General features: G+C 39.1%; 1 protein-coding gene across 2 annotated transcripts in view; it reads left to right on the top strand.

Annotated features, from left to right (window-relative positions):
- LOC119475568 (seizure protein 6 homolog) overlaps positions 1-25,159 on the top strand; it is a 138,053-nt gene that overhangs the window by 76,295 nt on the left and 36,599 nt on the right. For both annotated transcript variants that reach the window (XR_005203826.1, XM_037748401.1), the window contains exon 4: positions 15,571-15,763. Coding sequence is in view for 1 of the 2 variants with exons in the window: in XM_037748401.1 (XP_037604329.1) it covers positions 15,571-15,763 (193 nt within the window). In the remaining variant the exon portion in view is untranslated. The remainder of the gene's footprint in view (positions 1-15,570; positions 15,764-25,159) is intronic.

The raw sequence follows: 25,159 nt of genomic DNA on the forward strand, positions 1-25,159 counted from the left end.
TTATAAGTTAAGATGTAAATTGATTTTTGCATGACATTTCTATTATATTAAGTTTAGCACTGATGAATAACTTTAAAGCCAGAGTGGGTTATTGTAATATGAGGAAGGCTTTCTTTCAAGGCTCAGTTTATTCAGTTATATTTCCTTAATAACGATTAATTGCAAATTAATCACACATTTTTTATCTGTTCAAAGGGAGATTTGTCAAGTATTTCATACTCTTATTAACATAGGAGTGGGCAAATACTTTATGCAAATGTATGTATATATTTATTATTGGTAATCAATTAACAACACAATGAGAAATATTGACCAGAAACCCTCACAGGTACTGCATTTAGCATAAAAAATATGCTCAAATCATAACATGGCAAACTCAAGCCCAATAGGCAAACTTGACTATGACTTGGCAAAAACTGCATGTGATTATCATAAAGTGGGCATGTCTGTAAAGGGGAGACTCGTGGGTACCCATAGAACCCATTTTCATTCACATACTGTATCTTGAGGTCAGAGGTCATGGGATCCCTTTGAAAATATCCATGACATGAGGAACCCATTTTCCTCGCCAAAATTTTGTGCATTTTGAAGTGTCATTTAACCCCCCTCGCAACAAGCCAGTATGACATCGTTGGTGCCAATGGATTCCCTTTGGCGTATAGTTAAAACAAATTTGCGTTTACGCATTATTATCACGTTAACTTTCACAGCCCTAGTTTTAAGACAAAATTAAGATTTTATTTTTTTTATAAATAACTTATAAATAAACAATTTGGCCCTGATATTGTTGGCTTAAAAGTTTAACTACAACAAGAGTTACAGGGGTGAAAAGTGTAGTTCTTTCTTTCTTTCTTTCTTTCTTTATTTGTTCATTTGTCACCTCAATGCAGAGGCTTTTTTTTAGAGGGCGACCAGCGCCCCTCAGAAGGTGGCGCCCTAGGCGACCGCCTATATGGCCTATGCCTTATGTCGGCCCTGTACTGTAGGCAAGTTTAAAAATAAAATATCAATCTTACCATCCACTTGAGTCGGTCTGCATGTAATTAATTATTATTAATATACATTTTTTATATACATTTTCAGTTTATATATTTAACATTTTTATTTCATGACCATGAAAACAACCGAGTCACATGTGAATTTTTTTTTTTTTTTGGCGTTATCTTATAAGCACATCTTATTTCTGTCCTCTATCTGTCTCCTCCTCCTCCCCCTCCTCCTCTCCGCAGTCACTTTTGCAATACGGTTTTAGTAGAGGACAGATGGAGGTTTTCCAGAACTGGGCTGTGGCATTAAAGTACTTAAAATCTGTTTTGGAGCTTTTTTTTATTTGATCAAATAAATCCGGCGGGTTAGCTAGCTATCAGCTCCTTCCAGGCCATCTGTCCTGCTCTGATTTCTCCGTCTCCTCCGCTCACTGATCTACCTGCCCGGGTCTCAAGGAGGTACAGTACCATCTGAGGCTCTGCACAGGTTGTTCCAGCTCCGTTTCATGGTGGCCACATCCCTCTGCACTCTCACTAAAAGAGAATGTATTGTGTGTAGGGGAGGAGGACTGAGAGTGGTTGATACATTTCAGGGGTTATGAGCGCAGACATGGCCAATTTCTCCCACTGCCACAAAAGGCTGATTGGGGGAGTGTTTCCATTTTCTGACAGGTTTAAAGGAGCATCATTCAAAAAGATGGCGAGGGAGGATTTTGAGGTCAATACTGTATATCTCATTTTTGCTCTCTTCTTCATCCCTCTCCCAATTCTTTCGACATTTATTTCTATTTCCACCCTGCTCTCATTTATCAGTTTTTCTATTTGTCTATTTCCTCTACCCCGTCTCAATAATATTCAGTTCTTGTGGTGAATCTGGGGATACATTTACATGACACCACTCTACCTTGAGTTGCTATATAATTATTTTCTCATTAATGGGTGTTAACGCATTTACGGTCACTGTTGACTCTCCCAAATAAAAAAAAATCAACCTCTATAAATTTTAATTTTAACCATCAGAGTATGTAATACATATAAACAGGTATGCAAAATCGCATATAGTGGTTAAGATTTTAATTTTTAACATGTTTATTTTTTTTATATTTTTCATCATGTTCTTACTAAATGTCCTTACTGCAACATTACAATAATGTTAATTTTATAATTTTTTTTTTTTTATTTCTATAATATTTTAAAGACATTTAAATTCATTTTCATCAAGCTTTGTGCATCATTGTAAATATTGATAAATTTGTTTACAGGATTTCATGATTTTTTCTACATCCTGAACAATTTAGACAGTAACCATAGATGTCAGTCTTCATACACAAACAAATTTAAATATGTTGTGTTTTATGACAGATATTGCAATTATAATCTCTAATAACCTCACCCAAAGCTGTTGCGGTAAGGACATTTTTCCTAATATTGCAGATAAATGGCAGGTAGCAAGGTCTACCTTAGCTTTGACGTTTAACATCTAATACATGAATTCAACAGTAATATTAAGTTATTTTTTAAATGTTACTAGGCTGTATGGTAAGGATACACAATAAATACTTCAGAAGAATACGTGATCTTAACCTTGTTTTTCTTGACGTTGAGGGTCACCTATGTGGGCAGCCCAACTTATCATCCATGTGCTCACTTCATAACTTCTGTTTTCATAGAAACTAGATTTGTTTGGCTTTGAATACAACTTTTACAATGGCATTTGTTCAGTGTCGTGGTAAGGACTGAGAAGTGAAGATGAAAAAAAAATATATAAATGATTTGTAAACAAAAAAAATTAACATAGTGTTAAGTAATATGCATATGAAGCAATTCTATTTGAAATAATGTCACACTATAATTTAATTAGCTCATTTTACATATCTCATCACTGAGACCACAGTTGTGGGACATGAAGAAAAGTAGGGTTTGGACCCATAAAATGCTCTATAAATTTTATTAAATCACATTATTTAGTAATTATTTTTCATATCAAGATGGATAAGAACATTGTGTATATATTTATATTATATTTATAACATTTAATTGCTGGGACTTAAAAATGCCCGCAGTTGCAGAAACACCATAATACATTTTATTATATACTTTTTTATTAAAACCGTAAGTGACCATCAAGTGAAAGAGAACACAACTTTTTCTTTGTTTGTTTCTTTAATGAAAGCTTATGAATATCAAACAAATGCCTCAAGTCTCAGTGGGGAAAATTAGGCTATAGCTCCCAAGTTTTTCATCCTCAAATGAGTGAATATATTGTTTCAGAAGTTTCCAAAGAAAAACAAAATACAACTTCTAATGAGCTCAAAGCTGCATGTGCTAATGAGACACATCTATGGGATAAAGCACGGTCGAGGCGGATCATCGGTGACATGCCCCTTTAAGGATTGAGATGTTACAGAGCATGCCAAGTGTTTATGGCTAACCCCGACTTGAGGGTTAACGATTGGTATTTGATGCCGCCTCTGCGACCACGCTCCTCTGACTCCAATCAATAGTCATGTTAATAAGCAGCAGAAATACTTGACACACAGCCTCCTCTCTTGTGCTGGCTGAATTGCCATATTGATCCTCGCGCTCTCATTTTAATTCCTGTATTTCTTACAAAAGGAGCGAAAAGCACATGGCATTGACCCTGGCTCGAGTGTGTCTGATGGGGGAGGGAATTAAATTTGTTTTGTTGCTGATCAGTGACCGCAAGTGCTCTCATCAAACGAAAGGGCCACAAGAAAGTGTTATGAAATATCCACCGAAAGCAAGTCACGACACTTTTGTAAAACCGACATTTCCCCTTTTAAAATGCAATGTAATCCTCCCTCTTTGCCTCTGGCTAAAAGTAGAGTTTTAACCCCTTACTGTACCATTCTGCCCTCTTTTTTTTTTAGAGTGGTAGGAGTGGGGGGACAGGGGATGTTCATGTTCAGATAAAAAGTCAACAGTAGATGTCACATCGAAGAGGTGTACATCATCTGAAAGCTGGGAAACTGAAAATTAATTTGAGATGCAGCTCAGCACTCTGTGTCATTAATAAGAAATTAAAATAAATTGTGAAAATGTATAACAGCGTAGAACATGACGATATATGTATATGATGGCCATTCCCATGCTCTATTAGGTCTCTAAACTGTTGTAGCAATTTTGGGATTGATACATTTGGATTTGGTGCTAAATTTAACCTTTTTTTACCACTTGACAATCCTCAAAAATGATCAATAATCCCTCCAAAATACCATACTAAGACACCAAGACCTTGAGGAACACCATAGAAAAAGCCATACTGTGATTTGGTTTTGAAAACTTTTGACATTTGGAGATTTCTGCAAGAATTGCATTTTTTGTCGATTGGATGGTGAGCGCTTCTGTTGTGAAAACTGCTCAGACACCCCCTTATTGTCAGTCTACCTAGGAAAGCCATACATCCTCTGAATGCCCTATAGGTCTCTAGTTTGTGGCTGTAAAGTTTCATGAGGCTGTGGTTATATTATTAGAGGTCACCACAGGTCAAGTTTCAAAAAATGGTCTCACTACAATGAAATGGCTACTATGGGGACTAACATCATCACACATGATTGGGCTCAATGGATCCACAAGAGTCTCAGCACTCCAGTCATACCCAATTTTTGAAATTCCAAGACTGTTTAGGGACCCCAATATGCAGAAATATTCAAATTCACCATTATAGGTGAAAATAACACATTTATACTGGATACAAAAAAACTGTATAATTTTTGCCCCAAACTGCATGTGATTATCATAAAGTGGGCATGCTTGTGGAGGGGAGACTCGTCGGTACTCATAGAACCCATTTTCATTCAGATATCTTGAGGTGAAAGGTCAAGGGACCCCTTTGAAAATTGCCATCTCAGTTTTTCCTCGCCAAAATTTAGCGCAACTTCGCATTATTTATCATTCTTCCCGGCGACAAGCTAGCATGGCATGGTTGGTACCAATGGATTCCTTAGGCTTTCTAGCTTCATATGATACCAGTATCTTCTTATCTTATCTATCCCTCTAGCTTAAAAACTCAGCCAGCAACAACCTGTTAAGGGTTGGTAATGCACGTTTCAGCCATTCTGTGACTCCCCAGCAGCACAAGCGGCGCAACATGTGGCAGATAATGTCACAAAGAAACTGAGCCCGCAACGGAGGCCAAGACAGGCTTGCTGCCTTTAATCAACCTGAGATGAGGCAGAGGGAAGCCTTCATCATGTTGTGCCTTGAGGGTGTAAGGCAGGACATAAAGAAGGCCAGTTTGATCTTGATGAGCTTTTTAGGGTGCCAGGGCTTCTCTGAGATGAGTTTTCACGGGGCGTAGTCATCCCAAGAGGAATGCTTTCAGGTGACACTAATTGCTCCTCCACCCAGCTAGCTGTCAAAAGGAGAAAAACTCTGTCTGCCAGAAAGCTATGTTCTCTCCAACTCTCTCAGCGCCGTGATGAGGCTGGAAGAGTAAAGATGCATGCCTGGAAAATACGAAGAGTAATTAGCAATGCATGAATTTAAATCTATGCAAAAAATGCACACTGCAGCAAATAAACAGAGATGTCAATGCCCAGCAGGCACCCCAAAGGGTGAGGCTGCTTTATCAGAAAGCAAGAGTCTCATCTATTGAACGTGTTTCAAATGCTGAGGGCTGTAATGTCTGCTTTACTGTAAGCTTCTGGAGGGGAGGGAAAAAAAGATCATAATTGAGACGATGGTCATAAAAATGCATACTTTGCACTCGGAGGCTGGATTCTCGTGATCACGCGAAAATCACTGGGATCACACGAAAAACCATCTCGTCAGGCTTCAAGCCAGACCACGAGCCAATCAGCGTCCTAAGAGGAGCTACTGGTAGCTACGGGCGTGGTTTAGGTGTGTGTGAGGCGACACGGAGAGGCGACTGTTAGTTGTAAAGAACAATGGCGGTTCCTGAAGGGGTTAGCGTAGATGCTGAAATAGCATCAGTTATATCAGAAGAGTATTTCTTCATTGAAAGAAGAGCAAAGAACGACACTGAAGGCTGTTTCTCGATGGAAACGATGTTTTCGCTCTTCTCCTGACTGGCTTTGGCAACAGTTTGATTGGCAGGTAGTTCATCCAATCACCTGCCAAGTATTTTCTTGAAAGTGCCTGCCCTTTTCCAAACTGTTTCCAATGACGGCTTCTTAGAATGTTCATAGTCAGGTTATAAAAATGACCCATATTACGAAACAGCATCGTCAGTTATGTTTTGAGGGAACATATTTTCTCCTGGAGTATGTATGAGCGAGTATGTGAGGGTTTGCTAGGTTCTGCATGACGTAAATTTCAGTGGGTGTACGTTTAGGCTATGTGCAGACGAATGCGTCCTCTGAACGGACAGTATGAACAGAACTACTACACATCCAAGTGTCTGCAACTAGGGTGGCTGGGGCTCAGAAGTAGAGGGGGTCCAACACTGATCAGAAGATTGGCTTTTCGATCCCCGACTCCTCCAGTCCGTATGTCGAAGTGTCCTTGGGCAAGATACTGAACCCCAAATTGCTCCCGAAGGCTGTGCCATAACTGTGAATGAACATTTAGATTAGATCCTGGTTAGCACCAGTCTATGAATGTATGTGTGTGTGTATGGTTAAATGTTGACATGTAGTGTAAAGCGCTTTGAGTGGTCAGAAGACTAGAAAAGTGCAAGTCCATTTACCAAGTCCCACTGTCCATGTGTGCTTCTGTTTGAGAGTATAACCAAGGCTTGAGTCTGTGTAGAGAGGAACATTGGACTTTCATCCAGGACCCACAATAGGTTAAAACACTAACGTTGATACACGTATCTAGAAATTTTAATAAGAAATGTATTTTTGGCTCACAAATTTTGAGATTCAACGTATCTCTGATTTGCAGAAACGTATGCCAACGTTTTATTCTGGTGACTGGGTTGCAAAATGTGACATAAGTAATGAGCAAGTTAGTGCGCCTATTGTCTTCAGCCACCAGCTCCGGCACATTCTCATTAACATACAGCTTACGCTGATTGGTAAGGGTCCATTGTTTTAGACAGCAGGGCAAACAGGAAACGGCCTTGGCTGTTTCATATAGAGGTGAATGTTCAATTAAGATAACGTTTGCCATATAATGAGCACCGGAGGGATTGTGTTTTTTATATGAATTTATCAGGAGATACACAAAAACACCAACTGGATGTGGTGTACCAAGATAATATAAAATATGCGCCTTAGATATGGGGCGACGAGGTAGGTATACTACCAGCGTGCTCCGCTGCATCAGCCGTAGTAATGATGACACTGCAGCTGGTGAGTCCAATGGCTGTTGATTTATTGCCCCCAGCAGCAGGGTCATTTAATTTCCATGTATAGTGAGATCATTTTGATTACATACTGCTCATTTCTGCATCAGCAATGGCTCCTGTGCGTCGCTGTAAATGTTCATTGCAGAGCACCACCAGATGTTTTGCACAGTAAATTATCAGTGAGAGCCAGCCTCTGAGGACAGTTAACTCATGTGTGTGCTTACGGATAAATTAATAAATGAGTGAATAAAGATTACATGCCATGTGTGAAGAAGGCTAATTTGTTTGACAGATTGTTTATTTCAGAGCACCAGGAGAAATATTTTTCTTTCTCTTTTTCCTTTTTTTTTTTTTCAAGCAGACAGTAACTCCCTAATTACATTTCACGGAGTCCCTGAGTAATGGAGTTACGCCATTGGCCGGTAGAGTGTTGGTGTTTCCCCCATTGGACATTGACTTTTCAAAGTGAATATGGCGTGACAGTGTTTCCGCCGGTAACTTCTCTTAATCATCTGATCACTTCAGTACATATGCGGTTGTTGTTGCTGTGTAATCCTATATTTGCAGGGTGTTGACACAGTTTGATATGTTATACAGTCTGGAAGCTGAAGCAGGAAAGTTTTCTTGCTATGTTTTCTGTAAGACCAACATTTGAGGATGTGGGCATGTTCATAATTTTCATGGGATGCAACCTAGGACTGGTCTGTTTAAAATATTCTCTATATGATATTCAGAGCATTAATATAGCAGCAAACACCTATTTGCTATTTAAAGATATAGAGAAGTAATGTCTATCTGAGCTGAGAATTAATTTTCATTTCATTTTTATTAATGAAAATAAATCACAAACCAACTACACAACGAAGCTTGTTAGGATATTTATTGCAGCTGTTAAGGTAACATTTATAGAATAATTGTGACCTTTAATAAAATAATTTCAGAACCTGACATTTGCAGGGAATATTTTAATCCATTTCTAAAAATTGAATTCATCAAGTAGCACCATGTTTTTACCCTCTTGCCGTGTCCTTTCCTCATGTGGACAAATAAGGGACGTGATCACACACAGCTCAACAAAAGGTTAAATACTAATTTAACAAGCCAGAGATAAATCCTCATTTCAGTACCACGGACAGCGCCGATCGGCCAATATTGAAGCTTAAACTTCAATATTTAGAAAATAATCACAAAATGCAATAGCACAACATGCTGTCAACATAAAAAATAAATAGGTTACAGTATATGCCTACTTGTCAGACTAAGAAAACAGTCTGCTTTGAGGACGGACTGGCCACATTTCTGCAAATCTTCGGGCAGAGAAGGAGGCTTCTTTAACTGAGATGCCTGTCCACTGTGCATTGGCGACTGAAATAGAACAATAACACTTGAGATGAACAACAAATTGTTGAAATTAGCATGATTATATTATTGAATTTATTAACTTAAAGCAGACCTCAATTATTTTATTCAAATGTAGCTTAACTATGTCATGTGATATGCTACTTCAGTACACTTCAAGAGCAAATATTACTCAGACCACTACAGAAAAATGACAGATGGACATTTTTAATATCCAGGAATTCAAATTATAGACACAACCGCTGACTATCTCTGTAATAATCTGGCAACAATTTAGCACATTGACCAAACATACACCTAGGTTTCCACCTATAGTCTTGTTAGTTCATCTCTTACGTGGACGGTCAGATACCAGCGGTGACTCTGTAGTAACAGATTAAAAGCCATGCCAGCCTGCTTTCTGTTTGGATGCGATAAGATGAATCTTCACCTCTGCTCACCGTTCACTCACATAGTTTAACACTGCAGCACCCTGGAAGCTCCCTGTTCTACAGAGATCACGGTAAAAACAGCAAGATCAAGGTATTCACTCCTGCAAATACTGTTATCCTTTTGAAAACCTTTATTTTGGGGAGATTTCGTCCCCCATCTTTTGTATTCCGAGTGTGGCAGTTGTGGCCTGTCAATTGTATTGTGGCCTTGCAGGGAGGTCTGTTCATTATAGTGGTTTGATTGAAAAGACAGTGGCTGGAGGAGAGAGATGACCCTCTCTCCTCTAGTCCTCTCGTTTTGATTGGGGCTCAGGAAATATTTTACTGGAACAGTTGGAGGGAAAAAAGAAGCGCTCGGGGGTTAACGATTGGTATTAGAAAGAGGACAGTCTTTCATTCCTTGCATTGTTTAGAGCTTCCTGTTAGTAACCTGGATAAAGAAACACTCTCTCTCTCAACACAATTCTCAAAATGGAGCAGCACAATGTTTAGATGGAATCCTCTGATAATGTTGGGGTTGGTGCAGAAGTGTGCTTGGTCAGCCAAATCCCCGGTCCCACAAATGTGTCTGCTGAGGCAGAGATTCCAACTAGGAGTTACAATAAGCCTGCTCTCATTACAGTCCAGAGGAACATGTATGTGTGCACGAGCACACACACACACACACACAGCTATACACATGTATGTGTATGTGAGAGAGAGAGAGACAGTGAGAAAGGAGCCCCTCTGGGCATTTGGCTCCAGCTCTGGTGAAGATAAGGTAGTGTGATGTCTCCTGACATGGCCAATGATTCATAATTGAGGCAGGACAGCTGTTGCTGGCTGCACTGACAGGTCCCAGGGTGGATGCCAGATGATAGGGTCCTCTGGGACTATCAGTCCAACTGCTCACTGTCCAGCTTTCTGCTCACCTGTCCTTCACGAGTCTCCCTGGTACAGTATATGCAAACCAAGTGGTCACAGACCCGCAATCTGTTTGGCCTCGCTGGATATGATTATAATAAGTTGTTGCAATATCAGAGTGCGTACCATATGGACACAATACCATAAACACCTGCACAATGGGATGTTTACCAAACAAACAATAAATACCATGTTGTAAAACTGAATTGAATTACAGATGACTCAGTATAAATATATAATAATAATGCTACTACTAAAAATAATAAACAAATAATAATAATCCTTATAATCATCATTAGTGTTATCATTATAATTATTAATATTATTATAATCATTATTATTAATGTTGTTGTTATCATTAGCATTATTATTATTATTGATATTATTTTTATTTTTATTATAATAAATAAATAATAATAACAATCAAAGCCAAGACTGAAAATGATCAAATATTTCCGTCAAAAAAAATAGGAAAACTGTCTGATCTCAATTTATAAAATACACAAATAATAAACTTTATTTTTATGACACTCTTTTGAAAAAAAATTTACAATGTGCTCTTCATGGAAAACAAAGAAAGGACCAAAATGCTTTACAGAGAAAAACTTAAAAATAAAATTGGATTATTTAAACGAAAATAAATAGACAGACAAAATAAAAGCAATCAAATACTGTAGTCATATTAATAATTAAGGGGAATCAAACACAACCAGATGAAACATATTAAATATTCACAATCTTTGCTATGATAGAACGTCGTAAGAAGTGATTTAGTTAAAGATGTAGCCTGTCTGATCTCAATGGGTGTTCCAATATCCGGTGACTTTATCTGCAAAGGCAATCAAAATCCCATCCATCGCTCTAAGGTGGCACCAAGGAATTTATGGAGTCAGCTAGTCAGTGACTATACTGTATATATGTGGAGCAATGTGATTTAGTACTTTGAAAATCAGCAGTACGATTTATAGCCAATGCAGAGAGCCAAAATAAGTTGGCTACAGGTGTAATATATCCATATAAATCTTTTGGTGCCAGTTAATCAAGCAGCAATGTTCTGCACCTATTTGAGTCAGTGGAAGAAGCTCTGACAGATACAAACATAAAGTGCATTACAACAACAATGATTTTCTTGAGTTGAAAAAAACAAAAAAACATTTAGTGGACAAAAATAACACCAATATTTCTATCAGTCTGCCTAATACTTTTTGACATGCAGCCTTACTTGATGTTGAAATGGCTGGTAGAAATTATTTCTCCAATTAGTTTGAGCTCAGATTCATTGTCATTAGATTTGTATCACAATTACATTTTATGAAATGTTGGAATATCCAGCATCTGATATCATTAAGGCGGTGATACTAGACTTGGATTGGGGGTAGGGGAGGGTGAGCGAGGATAAGAGGCTTTCCACCAGTTCCACGGAGGGCTTTAGCAGGAAGGACATTTCTAGCCTGATTTTTTTTTTTTTTTGGAGAGATGCTTGACTGAAATATTTATGAACCTTGGTGGAATATCAGCCATTTCTTATTTACTTGCCAGCTTTACATAATGTTGGAGGCAACAGAAACACTACAGACTCATAATTTCAGAATGAATTTCAGAGATGAAGGAAATTATTATTAGGCTCTGGTACTTATTTATCTATTTTTTAACTTTATCTGAATCCAAAAACCAATAAGCTGACTTGGAAAAAAAAAAAAAAAGAATTGGGCTGTCATAGTTAACGCAATAATAACATGTTAACGAGAAATTGTTTTAACGCCACTAATTTCTTTAATGCATTAACGCAACTTGTGATTTTTAGGTTGTATAGGGCTCCTAAAGGGTGATAGAAAACCTAAGGAATCCATTGGCACCAACCATGCTATACTAGCTTGTGGTGAAGGAGGCTAAATAACACAAAATTTTGGCGAGGAAAAACTGGCATGACGATTTTGAAAGGGGTCCCTTGACCTCTGACCTCAATATATGTGAATGAAAATGGGTCCTATTGGTACCCATGAGTCTCCCCTTTACAGACATGCCCACTTTATGATAATCACATGCAGTTTGTGGTAAATCAATACAGCACACTGACACACTGACAGCTGTTGTTGCCTGTTGGGCTGCAGTTTATTTGAGGATGTATTTTTTATGTTAAATGCCGTACCTGTGAGGGTTTCTGGACAATATTTGTCATTGTTTTGTGTTGTTAATTGATTTCCAATAATAAATAAATGCATACATTTGCAGAAAAGCAAGCATATTTACCCACTCCCATGTTGATAAAAGTATTAAATACTTGACAAATCTCCCTTTAAGGTACATTTTGAACTGATATAAAATGTGCGGTTAATCGTGATAAGCTATGGACAATCATGCATATTCAACCTTGCTTCACTGTAGCCTTAAGATTAGAGTGAATAACAAAGTACATACTTTTCCTTGAAGTTCCTTAACAATGTTTCAAGTTTAATCTATATTATACAAGACAGCAATGCCAACAATCAATCACAATCAAATATAGATGTAATTTTAGAGTTGAGCCTCCATGGTTGTCTAAATTTGTCAATCAAGTTAAACCCATGGTTGGTAAAATTGCAATTCCACATTGTCATCTCATCCGTTGAGTGTGGATGTTAAATTGAAGGAGAATTACTGTGCTGTACTGTGGGGTGAATTATGGAGTTATAAGATGAGCAAGTAGCCGAGGTAACCTGATTTGCAAAACATCCAAGCCCTCCATATTAACTCAGAGACAGAAAGGCAGAAGTGGGAGTAAAAAAAAAAAAAGAACTGTGCCAAAGGCTTTGTCATTGCCGTTGCCCTTGAGAAACAGAGATTCTAAAATCATGTCCTTTATTACTCACTGTGACACTGTTGTTTAAAGCTCCAGCAAAAACTAAATGTCAAGATGCACAGTTTTTATATTTAAAATATACAGAGGTGATGTTGTAACACAAACAAAGACTATCTGCTGTTTGCTCTCTGTGTTTTCAGTAAGTCCGAATCCCTCCAGAGGTGTCTCGTGTTTAATTCTGGTTGCGATAAAAATCAAATCAATCAAAGTGTCTGACCTCATGGATCATTCAGGGGAGAAGTCACCTCTAAGCTCCGTCTCAGAGTGTCCATTAGCCTCTCTGCGTTCATTGTCAGCTCCCCTTCCACTGAGTGACAGCTAGCCAAGCTGGCCAAATTCATTTTGCCGCCGCTGTCGTGCAATGTGCTCATCCTGCCCACTGTCTCAGCTTTTCCAGGCTGCTGCACTAACTCTCCTGCACACATATTATTACCTCAGGGACACCGGCCTATGGAGGGCGACCCTTTTTCTGCCTCATGGCGTACCTGAGACCTGAGCCCACTGCCTATTACAGCATTAGCTTTCAGAACATGTTATGAATTTCACCGAGAGGTTGAGCTAGATGCGCTTGAATTAGCTTTGACGGTGCACTTGTCATTTTGGATCTAGCTGCAAGATGGTTTAAAATAATCAGATTCATTGAGCTCTGAGCAGTGATATTTGTTTTTATTAGCACAGGCCAATACACAAAACATTTAGCTGTTAATTTAGCAAATATTTAATCCATCTGGTTAATCTTAAATTTTAGTTATTTAAATGCAATTAGAGGTTTAGTTATCTTTAATATGCAACTAGCATCTTTTTAGTGCAAAACAAAACAAAACAAAAACTACCTAAATAATTGAATAAAGAATGTTAAATGATTTGAACTCCATACACATTCAAACCTGGATTAGCTTGAATAAAAGTATGTTAAACTCCAATGCTATTTAAAGGGACAGTATGTAGGATTTGGCGGCATCTAGTGGTGTGGTTGCAGATTGCAACCATTTGAGTACCCCTCTGCTCACTCCTTCCTTCCCAAGGCTGTGGTAACGTAAGCCGCCGAGTGCAAAACCATGGTAACGCCGTTCGCCTCGGTCAGAGGCCATCCTTACCATAATAACCAACACGGTTTCACGCGAAGGAGTATAAATACCACAACATTACACAGATATTCCACTTGTCATTTGTATGCATTTTAGCATTTTGGCGTGTCATTTGAACTCCTCTTTTCGCGTGTCATTTGTTCGCCACACAAATGTCTGCAGTCTCTGGATTAAAAGTCCAGTGTTTTTTGGGCCCATCTTCTTCCCCTCCCGCCCACCATAGTAGTCTTTATTGCTTTTTACACTACATCACTAATTCTTCCCGTACCAATTATACGCGGATGCGTTTACATTGTAGTCAGTACAGGATATATGGCGTACAAAAGACACGCAGAAATCAAGAAAGGCATAATTATTGCACGGCAAATGCCTTGCGCATTAGCGTGGCATTTATACGCCTTTTCGTTCAAACGGGCTATAATAACGCTACTTTAGGAACTGAGGTTTTGCACTCTGCGGCTCACATTACCGCAGTCTCACAAGCGCGTCAGAGTATTACGATGGCCTTCAGGTAACGTAAAAAAGCAAAAGGCCCCTCTCTCGAGCCAGTGCTTGGTTTGTCCGTTCTGGGCTACTGTAGAAACATGGCGGAGCAACAGTGGCGGACACCGTGAAGTGGACCTGCTCCCTATGTAGATATGAAGGTCTCATTCTAAGCTAACAAAAACACACAACAATTCTTAGTTTCAGGTGATTATACACCAATGAAAACATAGTTTTGAATATTATATTACATATCCGCTGATAGATCCCCCGAAATATTACACACTGTTCCTTTAAAACAACCATGCAAACACAAGTGAAGACTTTTTGCCTTCCCCATACACCTTGGAAGAAGTAGGTGAAGTCAGAAATCTCTATTGTGCAAACACAAGCATTTTATTTTTATCATACAGAATAATGACCGTGACCCGCTGCTGCTGGATTAACATGTCTATCTCCCAAAGTTCTGTGGGGGAATGAATCAGATGTTGCTCCAAAATGTGTCAGTGCTCTATTATCCAGACAGTTTAACTACATGCAATCCTCCCGAGGTTCCTCCACCAGATTTAGCTGCAGATGCTGTTCAAACCTGTTGAAGACATAAAGCACTGCTGTCGGAGTGGCTTACAGGCACAAAGCGAAACACAAAAAGAGGATGAGTCAATCATGCAACAAACCATGAGTGGAATGACCCAGACAGATTCTAGCAATCACTCAAGAACGTGTCTACAATCCGGGAGCAGGTTAACGAAGGAAACCAAACATATCCCTGTAGAACTGTGTTGGTAGACAACTGAGCAAAGCAACACAGCAGGTGACCCATTTTTCAGAGCAACATCGTTAGACTAAACTTGGCTTTAAATGGAAACACGACAGTGGGGGGTGCTGAATTAAGATCCCATCTGGTGTGAACTGAGACCTCATAAGTCAACAGTTAGTATGCAATATGTTTTTTTTATGTTCAGTATTGGGGTTAAAAGTCTATGAATTTTGCCGATTGATTTTTTCAGAGCAGATAGAATTCTCTCATTCTAACAGTGCTAAAAATATATTGTACTGACTGTCATCTTTGTGCAATGGATAACTCTAAGACCCTTTGCAAAGGGTTAGTCAGTGAACCGTTTCCTTGCATGACATCATACGTGATGCACAGAGGTGCAGCAATAAAGGCATGCAATCATATGGTTTCTCTTTTTTTATTTTTTAGGTGCTAAATGTGAGCGTGTTGGAGGGGGAGCAGGTGACAGTGGAAGACACAGGTGGACGAGAACCCTTCATCCTCGCCAACGAGTCGGTCTTGATGAGGGGCCTCGTGCTGCGCAGCTGGAGCAACCAGATCTCCATCCGATTCCGTAGTGAGCAACGGCACAACTCCGGGTTTCTCCTGCTGCATTACCAAGGTGAGCCAGTAGTACCATGTTGTCGTGCTTAGCCCTGATCACAATGGATTCAGATCACATGTACATTAAATGTCATATTGGGAAACAGTTCTCATAAGTCAGTATTATTTCTCAGCACTTGTTGAATTTTCCACAATACAAAATTCAGGGTTCTATATTTGTTGACACAAAACATTTGAATTTCAGATAGTTGAGAGGGCAGAAAGCAATATAAACAAAACACTTTATATTCAAAAAAGCCGTGACAAATCCATCACTGTTGCACAGATAAGACAGAGAGGGAGAGTAAAAGAAAGAAAGCAGGACAGGATGTGTTCCTCTTGAATTCTTTTGAACAAGTACTGAGAAATGACAAAAATAAAGTAAAAAAAAAAAACATTTAGCCCATGTTCAGATGTCTGGTGATTATTGGTTCTGACAATCTACAAACAAACAAAAAAGACTTCAAACTGTGCCATTTAAATCCCAACGGCTTTTATCTATTTTTTCCTCATCCTTATTCTTTTATTTATGGACACTTATTATAAAACAAATATTAAATGAAGTACCAATACATGTCAGTTATAAAAGGATGTTTGTGAGACATAGCATTTATGTTTATGTCTCCTTATTTTGACCTGTGATGCCCTCCTTCGTCTAAACAGTAGGATTTTAATAGAAACATGGGAACACAGTGGAGTGATGCATAATTTCCACAACCAAGTTTTTCCACTAGGATACCTTATAATCTCTACTTGACAGTAAATGTTACTGTCATCATTGATATGTTGGATCAACGTAAGGTGGAGGGAAGATAGCTTTCCATTGGAATTAACCAGGAGGCAGCATCCAGGTCTGAAAAGTGAAGCAAATGCGAAAGTGCCATTTCATTCTTTCTAATAGCCAACAGGGGGCGACTCCTCTGGTTGCAAAAAGAAGTCTGATTGTATATGAGTCTATGAGAGATGCTCCTACTTCTCGCTTGATTTATTACCTCAGTAAACATGAGTTTATGGTTTCAATCGCTGGTTTCAAGTCTTCTTCAAAACAGCATGATGTTCATTTAGTAAATTATGGTCCGATTGAGAGTCAAATAGACCATAAAGCAGGGTATGCTTTAGAGCGTGGCTACCTTGTGATTGACAGGTCACTACCACGGTGTTGTCCAAAATGCCGAACTCAAGGCTTCAAAACCATAGTCCACAAACCAATGGGTGACGTCACAGTGACTACGTCCACTTCTCTACACCATCTATGGAATTAACTCATTCACTATTTTTGTGAGTGCTGAATTCCATTGGCCTTTGCAAAGATTAAAACTATACAGAATTAATTATTAAATGTGATCAATATAACTACAAGAGAAGAGTGTGCAGCCAGCAGCAAAATCTGTCAGCAGAGATAGTTACTGTATGTTGTCGGTGAATATGATGGCCCATAAATTCCTTCCTCTCTCTCGCTTGTTTTGTGCTTGACATTGATCTTCCATGTCCGCAACAATGTCTGTTTATCTTAGCAATCACACAAAGTGGCCAGCAATTACATGCCCCATCGATTTGAGTTGATGGTGGAAGCTGGTGGACAAAACATTCATTCCACCACATTACCGTGGCACTTTCATCAGCTCGAAAATGAAAGCGACCATCAAAACAGTGGCGCTGACGTGAGATAAATCAGCCTTTCACCGATGTGTGAATATTGCTGTGTGGTCAGGCTGAATGATGACAGCGAGGGGTCAGTATAGATCACACAGGGTGATGCATCGATGGGGACAGACGGTGACAAATAGTTGGAATATATGACACTGTCAGTAGGTGCACTTTTCTCCTTCACTTCCCCTATTTGCATTTCAGCACGTCTTATTCAGCATAATTTGATGTGCAATATTTTACAGAATATTGTGCGTGTGTGTAGGTGCGCCATCCACACCTGTCACATACATATTAATCAGAAAATATATAATGATAAAAGCTGTAATGATCTACGACCTGGATTAGAATTGAAGCAAAACTAAAGCGAGCTGAGACTAATTCACACATTTATGATGAATATAGCCAAAGTATTGGATATAATGCCAGATGTTTGCTCCTGGAATGTCAGATGTCAAAAATGCCCACTCCATTAAAGGTGCAATGTGTAGGATTTAGTGGTGTGGTTGCAGATTACAACCAGCTGAATACCCCACACCCTCCCTTTCAAAGACTGCAGTAACGTGAGCCGTTGAGTGCAAAACTGTGGTAATTCACCTCGCTCTGAAGCCATTCTTACCATAATAACCCGGCTTTAGGAGCAACAGAACTCAGACGGCGGCTGGCGGTACCACGGTTTTGCAATCTGCGGATCACATTACAGCAGTTCCACAAGCGTTTCGGAGAAATACGGTGGCCTTCAGGTAACGTAAAAACTCGAAAGGCTCACGCTGGAGCCCATGTTTGGTTTGTCTGTTCTGGGCTACTGTAGAAACATGGCGGACTCTGTGAAGAGGACCCACTCCCTATGTGGATATGAAGGGCTCTTAGATTCTTAGTTTCCGCTGATTATACACTAATGAAAACGTAGTTCCAAATATTATATTCCATTTCTGCTAGTAAATCTTCCGAAATCTACTGGCCCTTTAAAGGTGTTATTGATAACATTAATAACATTCAGCCACAATCTCCCTCCCCCGTCCCATTGCATTTACTCCACAACAAGTCATTGCCAGGCACTTACCGTCAATCTCAGCCATTTATCAGTTTTTTTCCCCACTAACTGATATCACAGAGATACCATGTGAGGATAAGACTAGCAGGGACAATAGTGTGCATGTAAACCTAGCCATTGACAGTTGACCATGTGTTTGTGACAGCACAGACTAATGATGAGCAAAGTGGAAAAAAGAGAAATCAAATTTGAATATCAATAAATTATTTGACTACAGGATCAATCCTCTAAGGGGATGTCTGGCTTTTATGGCACCTATGAAACCCTCACTTATAAATAGACAACTTTCTATATTATAGTGGTCTATAAAAACCCTGCAGTCAGCTGTGTAGTATTAGTTGTCCACCAATCAACCCATTTGCTTTGATTTTGATGGCAAATTTAGTTACACTAATGAGAAAAAATGCAGGGATCAGATTTCTAGAAGCAGATTAGACATATTGGAGACACAGAAGATATTTCAATTTGTGGTCCTCCCCTTGGTAAGCAGAGTATCACCTTGTCCTTTATAATGGGCTGTGAGAAATGTGATTGGACAAGCGTGGAGAAGGAGACAGAACTGTGGAGGGATGGAACTCAGCTCAGGGTAATTAATATCTGCTACAGCGTTGGCTCTGCCTGCAATTGGCAGACTGATGGATGCCTCTATAACATCAGCAGTGGGCCTGACACTCGGAACATGATTATAGGTGTGTTTTACTGTTTAGATAGTATAGAATGTGCAGTAGGAGCATACTTTTTTCCATGTACATCCTTATCCTCATCTTCTCCTCAATACACATACATAATGCACATATCCTCATCTACATAGAACATCCATTGTCCATTAAACAATAATGCAGCTACGATATATGAAAAAATACATGCATGCAACTAACAAAATAACCATACATAAAACACATATGACATGTAATGCATCCTGAGTGTAAACAACTCTACAGTATATGCACACAATCAGTATTCTTTGCTGATGAAATAGCATATATATCTGTTTAGGGTATATATAAAAACAATTGCATGTATTTATTAACTCTTAATTTTATAATTGTTGGTTTATCATTGTTCACAGTATGATTGCGCCACCATTGCAATGGTGGAATCCATATATATATAGACAAAAGAGGCAGGTTTATTAATGACATAAATAATTAGCTGTCTGAATCCAAGTTATTGCCTATAGGAAGTGGTATCAATACAAATGTATTGGGACAGACTCAGGCCTGGCTATGCAATCTGCGCTATAATGACAACATCTTCATTACTGACAGTATGTTGTGATATGCCAGTGTTGATGATAACTGTGATATTAAATATAAGATAAGATAAGATAAGATAAGATGAACCTTTATTAATCCCTGGAGGTAAATTGAGGTGTCAAAGCAGCAGCAAAAGCAGCAACAGAGTGAAACGCAGGAGAGGTACAGGTATACAAAAATTATTAAAACAATAAATAGAGATATAAAAGATACAGAGTGAATGGGTGAACATAGTGTGTACAGTCCGTCAATACAAAAATAATTAGTATGTACAATACATAAATGTAATATGTACATATGTGCAGTCTATAAAGTGGTATATAGGATGTAAAGTAAGTGTAAAGTGCTCCAGTGGTTAGAAGTCAAAGGTGGCCTTGGTTGTGGAGCCTGATGGCTCCCAGCAGGAAGGACTGACCCAGGCTTTTTTTATGTTGTGCCGAGGGGGGATGTGTTATTGAGTTATGAGTTATGAGATATTGATATTGTGTTAATAATACATATATGATAATATTGTGTAAATAATCCAGTCCCTCTTAAATCACTCTTTTGTGGTTCAGTTATGGTTACAGACTCTCTCCACCTCCCTACACTCGTATTTTGAGTGTAATTCACTTGCCAAAAAGGAAACAAAAAAAGGCACAATGAACAAAGTTCAAGTAAACATGGATTTAACTGATAGCATATTTTATTTATTTATATTTTTAAAATGTTCTATAGATATTGTGATCATATTATTACCATGAATTCTTTTGGCCACAATAATCATGTAGTCAAAATCGGATATTGTGACAGCCCTAAGGCCTCAATCCACCAAAACAATTTTTTTTCCCAGCTGAAAACGTCAGGCTCGCTTTTGTAACCGCCCAGCTGGGAGCACTTGAGAGGCTCAACATTTTTTTCAGCTGAGACGCTTTGGTTGCTATGATACGAAATACCTGCAGAAGTAAAAATGTCAGCACAATGTAGCCTACTTGCTCTGGGTGAAGGGAAGGCTGTGTAGGGAGAGATGATGGTATTATTATTATATTATCAGTATTATTATTCAGCACTTGTAGCCTCCATATGTGACAGTTGGTCTTTGCGGTACTGTCCCGCCCCTCCTCCACTGTTATTGGAGGGCTAGGTAAAAAGTGATGCCAACGTGCAGCGCGCCGCAAAGTGATGCCAAACGTGCAGAATAGATGCTCATCCCCTCTTCACGCTGCTGCCGTTTGTAGCATAGCGTCATTACGCGACACTCCCATTGTAAAGTATTTTATACGCTGGCCTCAGGAAAAAAAACAAAAACGCTTTGGTGGACAAATATTCCTGTATCAATGCAGGAATGTATATTCTTGCAAAGCATATGAAAAATGATGTATTTACTACTTTTGTAATAAGAACTGACTGCAATTTTACATGCAAGCATGTTGAGTGAGGGAATGAAAACCCTACCATTCTTCCAAAAGCATAACGATGGGTTAATTACAGTTCTGGCATGCAAAAGAGTGCTTTGGCAAAAAGTAGAATTCTACTAGCTATATTCTGACTTTTTTAACAGAGGGGTCAAGGAATGCTGTCATTTATTTAAAAAGGAAAACTGGTTTATATGCATGAGCATTGTGGTTCCTGATAATTAAATGTAACACTGCACATGCAAATGTGGACAACCCAAGACCAGTTTTACTCCCAATTAAAAAGATTCTTCATTTTAAATTTAATTAAAATTTACGATGGAATTTAACCACAAACTTTATTATTTAGTTGACGAAATGATTGCCATCATATCTGACCTTTTAACATATGTGAGAGCTTGAATTGGCACTTCAAGATTTTGTGAAGTATATAAACATAATCAATGGCGGTGATGCTTTACAGGACGTATTGATTGGCTGTAACTAACAAGCTGGGTTGACAAGTGAGTTGGCCGGAGGACCTCTGCCACTGGCAGCGATCCCCCAATCTGCCACGACTTTTCAGCAGCATCGATGAGATGCTCCCTCTAGTCCAAAGTTATTTCTCTTTAATAGCCTTTATTGAGCAAATGACCATTAAAATCGAGTTTTTAACCCAACCGCATAAATATCAATAGGCCATATCATGGCAGAACTATGGTCTGGCTTTCTACAACTGAATCACTCTCCCAGAGACAACACTATTGATCTTTCTGTAAAAAGGTAATGCTTTGGTACACAGCCAGGACATGAGGCTTGGATACAGTGAGACACACTCTCCCGCCAGTCACCTGCTAACTGCAGGATGCTATCATCTCCAACAAAACAACAACTGACCAGAGATGACTACGCATCAGCACAGGATTTTCTCTCTTTGGAAACACATTCTACCCTCAAAATGTTGATTTAACACGTGGTGGATAATATTCTCCAAATACACCATCATTAAATATAACAATCGACGCTCCATTCATTGTTTGTGTTCCATTTTCTGTCACCCCGTTTCATTATCTCCTGCCCTCACCTTGACAAGTTTGATCTCTCCCAGCTGTCTACCTGAAGGGATTCACGCATCATGTGAAATACAACAGCACAGCAGTTTATTAGGCCTAAATTGAAATGCATTTTATTTGTTTGTCCCAATGCGGTGGATCACTTAGTTTTACTGGCTTCCTCACCTCATCTATTGTGCCCTAGTCAACAATATTTGTCCATTATTAGTTGAGGAGCAGCGTTCTCGATTTGGCAAATAAAAAACTTATATTCAAAAAAGCCAGGACAAATCCATCACTGTTGCACAGATAAGGGAGATAGAGAGAAGGAAAGAAAGCACGACAGGATGTGTTCCTCTTGAACTTGTGAACAAACACTGAAAAATGACAAAAATATAGTGAAAAAAACATTTAGCCCATGTTCAGATGCCTTGTGATTATGTATTGGTTATGACAAGTGACAAACTTCAAACTGTGCCATTTAAATCCCACAGGCTTTGATCTATTTTTTCCTCACTTATTCTTTTGTGCAAACCTATTTTAAAACAATATTAAACTAGAAAAAATCTTGCGATGGGATCACACCATGCAGGCTGCGTTGCCAAATCAGGCCAGGGGTGTAAAGTGAGGGTCCAATGGCCCGCTTCCGGCACCCTTACTCGGACCACACCCATCTTCGAACTCGGCCTTTATTTTGATCTCAACTACACACCTGTAAAGCTTTGTGACTGCATCTTTCAAGGTTGTGACGCTATCACGGTTATTAGGCTTGTTCGAGATGAACCTCACCCCGCCTGGAAAGTGGACGAGATCAGGCGGCAGCAGCTGGGGGCAGTGATACAAAGCTGCGGTCAAGTCGGACAGTTTCCAGCAGCCTTCAAATCATTTACAGGCAGTCGCATAAGTAGTTACATTCTGTTAGATTCGATCTACAGGCCACTTGTCGTTTCCAGACCACGTTTGGATAGCTTGTGTGGATTTGGCATTGTATTCTATTCTTTGTTCTCTTTATGTCTGCCTTGTAAAGTGCTTTATAATTGCTACTTTTGATAAGTGCTATATTTTAGCGCAATTTTTTAATTCTTATTTTTAGAATTCTTATTTTTATAATTTTTATTTTTTAGAAGTCTTATTTTTATGATTCTTATTTTTTATAATTTTCACTATCATCATAATTTTTTATTATTTTCATTATTTTATTTTATTATCATCATTATCATCAACCACCACACAAGATGTATTTGTTAACAGATTAAATCTTCCTTGCACAACATGAGACTAATAGCCTACAATCTAGCATTGAATATAACAATTACACAGAAAAGTTATATTTTCTACAAAACGTGGTGTTTATTGTCAAAACTAAGAATCAATCAGCTCTTTGATCAGGCGACAGTCAGGCGTTTCCCATCATGCCCTGGGTCTTGTAGTCGGTGGAGAGCAACTTGCGGCACATGGCTCTAAAAACTGCAGCCGCCTCGATCTCGTGAGGTTATCGTTGCCCACGTGTGCATGGCGTCAGAGCAAGTCGGGAACAAAGTCGGACACAGATCGACCCGGCATGAATTGTGCAGCGATTGCCGGTGATCGATTCTGCGCAGGCTTGGCTCATCTCGAACGAGCCTATTGTCCATTTTGACATTAATATTTACTGGTGTACATTGCAACTTCCTGTCTCTAGTGGACACTTTTTTACAACTGAGATTTGATCTGTGCTAGTCCATACTAGTCATGCTGTGAAATAGAGTATTACCAATGTGAGTATTTCTTCTCCTCTACAAGGAAATAACTAAAGACAGACACATGTGTTTCCTGTGGCCCTACAGTACCGTCAGCTAATCTTCCTGGCTGTCTGCACCGTGGATCTATTATTTGTAATGGCAAAACAATCAGACTTTATGGCCCAGCACCACATCTACTGGAATGGGGGCCCGCTCGTAATTTAATACTTCAGGAATTGGCTCCACAATTTTGCCTCCGGCTCTCCCGCTGCATGCTCAATGGGGATGTAAATGCTGCTATGATAATGGCAATAACTAGGTCCATTGGAGCTAGTGATAAACTATGAATTGAATGGATGACCCAGGGGCGGTGTACCTCGTCCCTGTGGCTCACTGATTTAGTGCAAAAGAAAGGCCTGTTTCATTATGGTGGAAACCAGTGGCTTGTGTAAAAGAAAAGCCAAAGTCGGTAGATGAAAACATAGTAGATGGAGGCAGCTTTACGCCTTTATGGCCATTATGCATTTAGGGCTGTTTTCCCTCGGGTTCAAGTTCAAAGATTGATAGGACAACATTTTTGAATATCGAATTTAGCTTCAAGGTAATGCTAAGAAATATCACTAAATGGTTGTTTTTTTCCATCTATAATGACTGGCTTGAATGAAAGCACTTCAAATCCAACCTGCTGCAGAGTGTCACATATTTCGTTCTAATCGTTTAACCTCCACTAGCTCTGCATCTGTGCATACAAAGACCTCAGAACCCAAATACATTCAAAGGAATTCATGGGTGTTACTACAGGGCATCAGTTTTCTCTTTCTCCGTGTGCTCAAGCTCTTAATATATGATGTTGTTTATCAGTTTTATCATGGAACCTGTGTCAAAATATTTTATGAGTTGGTGTTTTTACATTATCGGGATCATTTATGGGTCAGGTATGATTTAAACCACCAAAACAAACCAAACTATGTTTGTTGTGACCTTGGAGTTCCTTAGTAAACATTAACTTACTAGGATCAATGGCGGATGGATTTTCAAAAAATAAAAAGAGCAGTAGCTGCATGTGGTGGGGCACCAGCGTGCATACATTTTTTATAGCATGTAGGGTTACCAATATTGCAATGCATCATGTTTTCTCAATTTTAAGGGCACCTTAGAAGGCACTGCATCCCATTTTCTCCACTGGAAGGGAACCCTAGAGAGCACGTCATCCCATTTTCTCTACAGAAAGGACACCCCAGAGGGCACTTTATCATGTATTATCTACCATAGGGGCATCCAAGAGGGCACTTTTGCTGCTGTTTGTTTGAAC

This window comes from Sebastes umbrosus, chromosome 17 (assembly GCF_015220745.1).
Source record: "Sebastes umbrosus isolate fSebUmb1 chromosome 17, fSebUmb1.pri, whole genome shotgun sequence".
Classification (NCBI taxonomy): Eukaryota; Metazoa; Chordata; class Actinopteri; order Perciformes; family Sebastidae; genus Sebastes; species Sebastes umbrosus.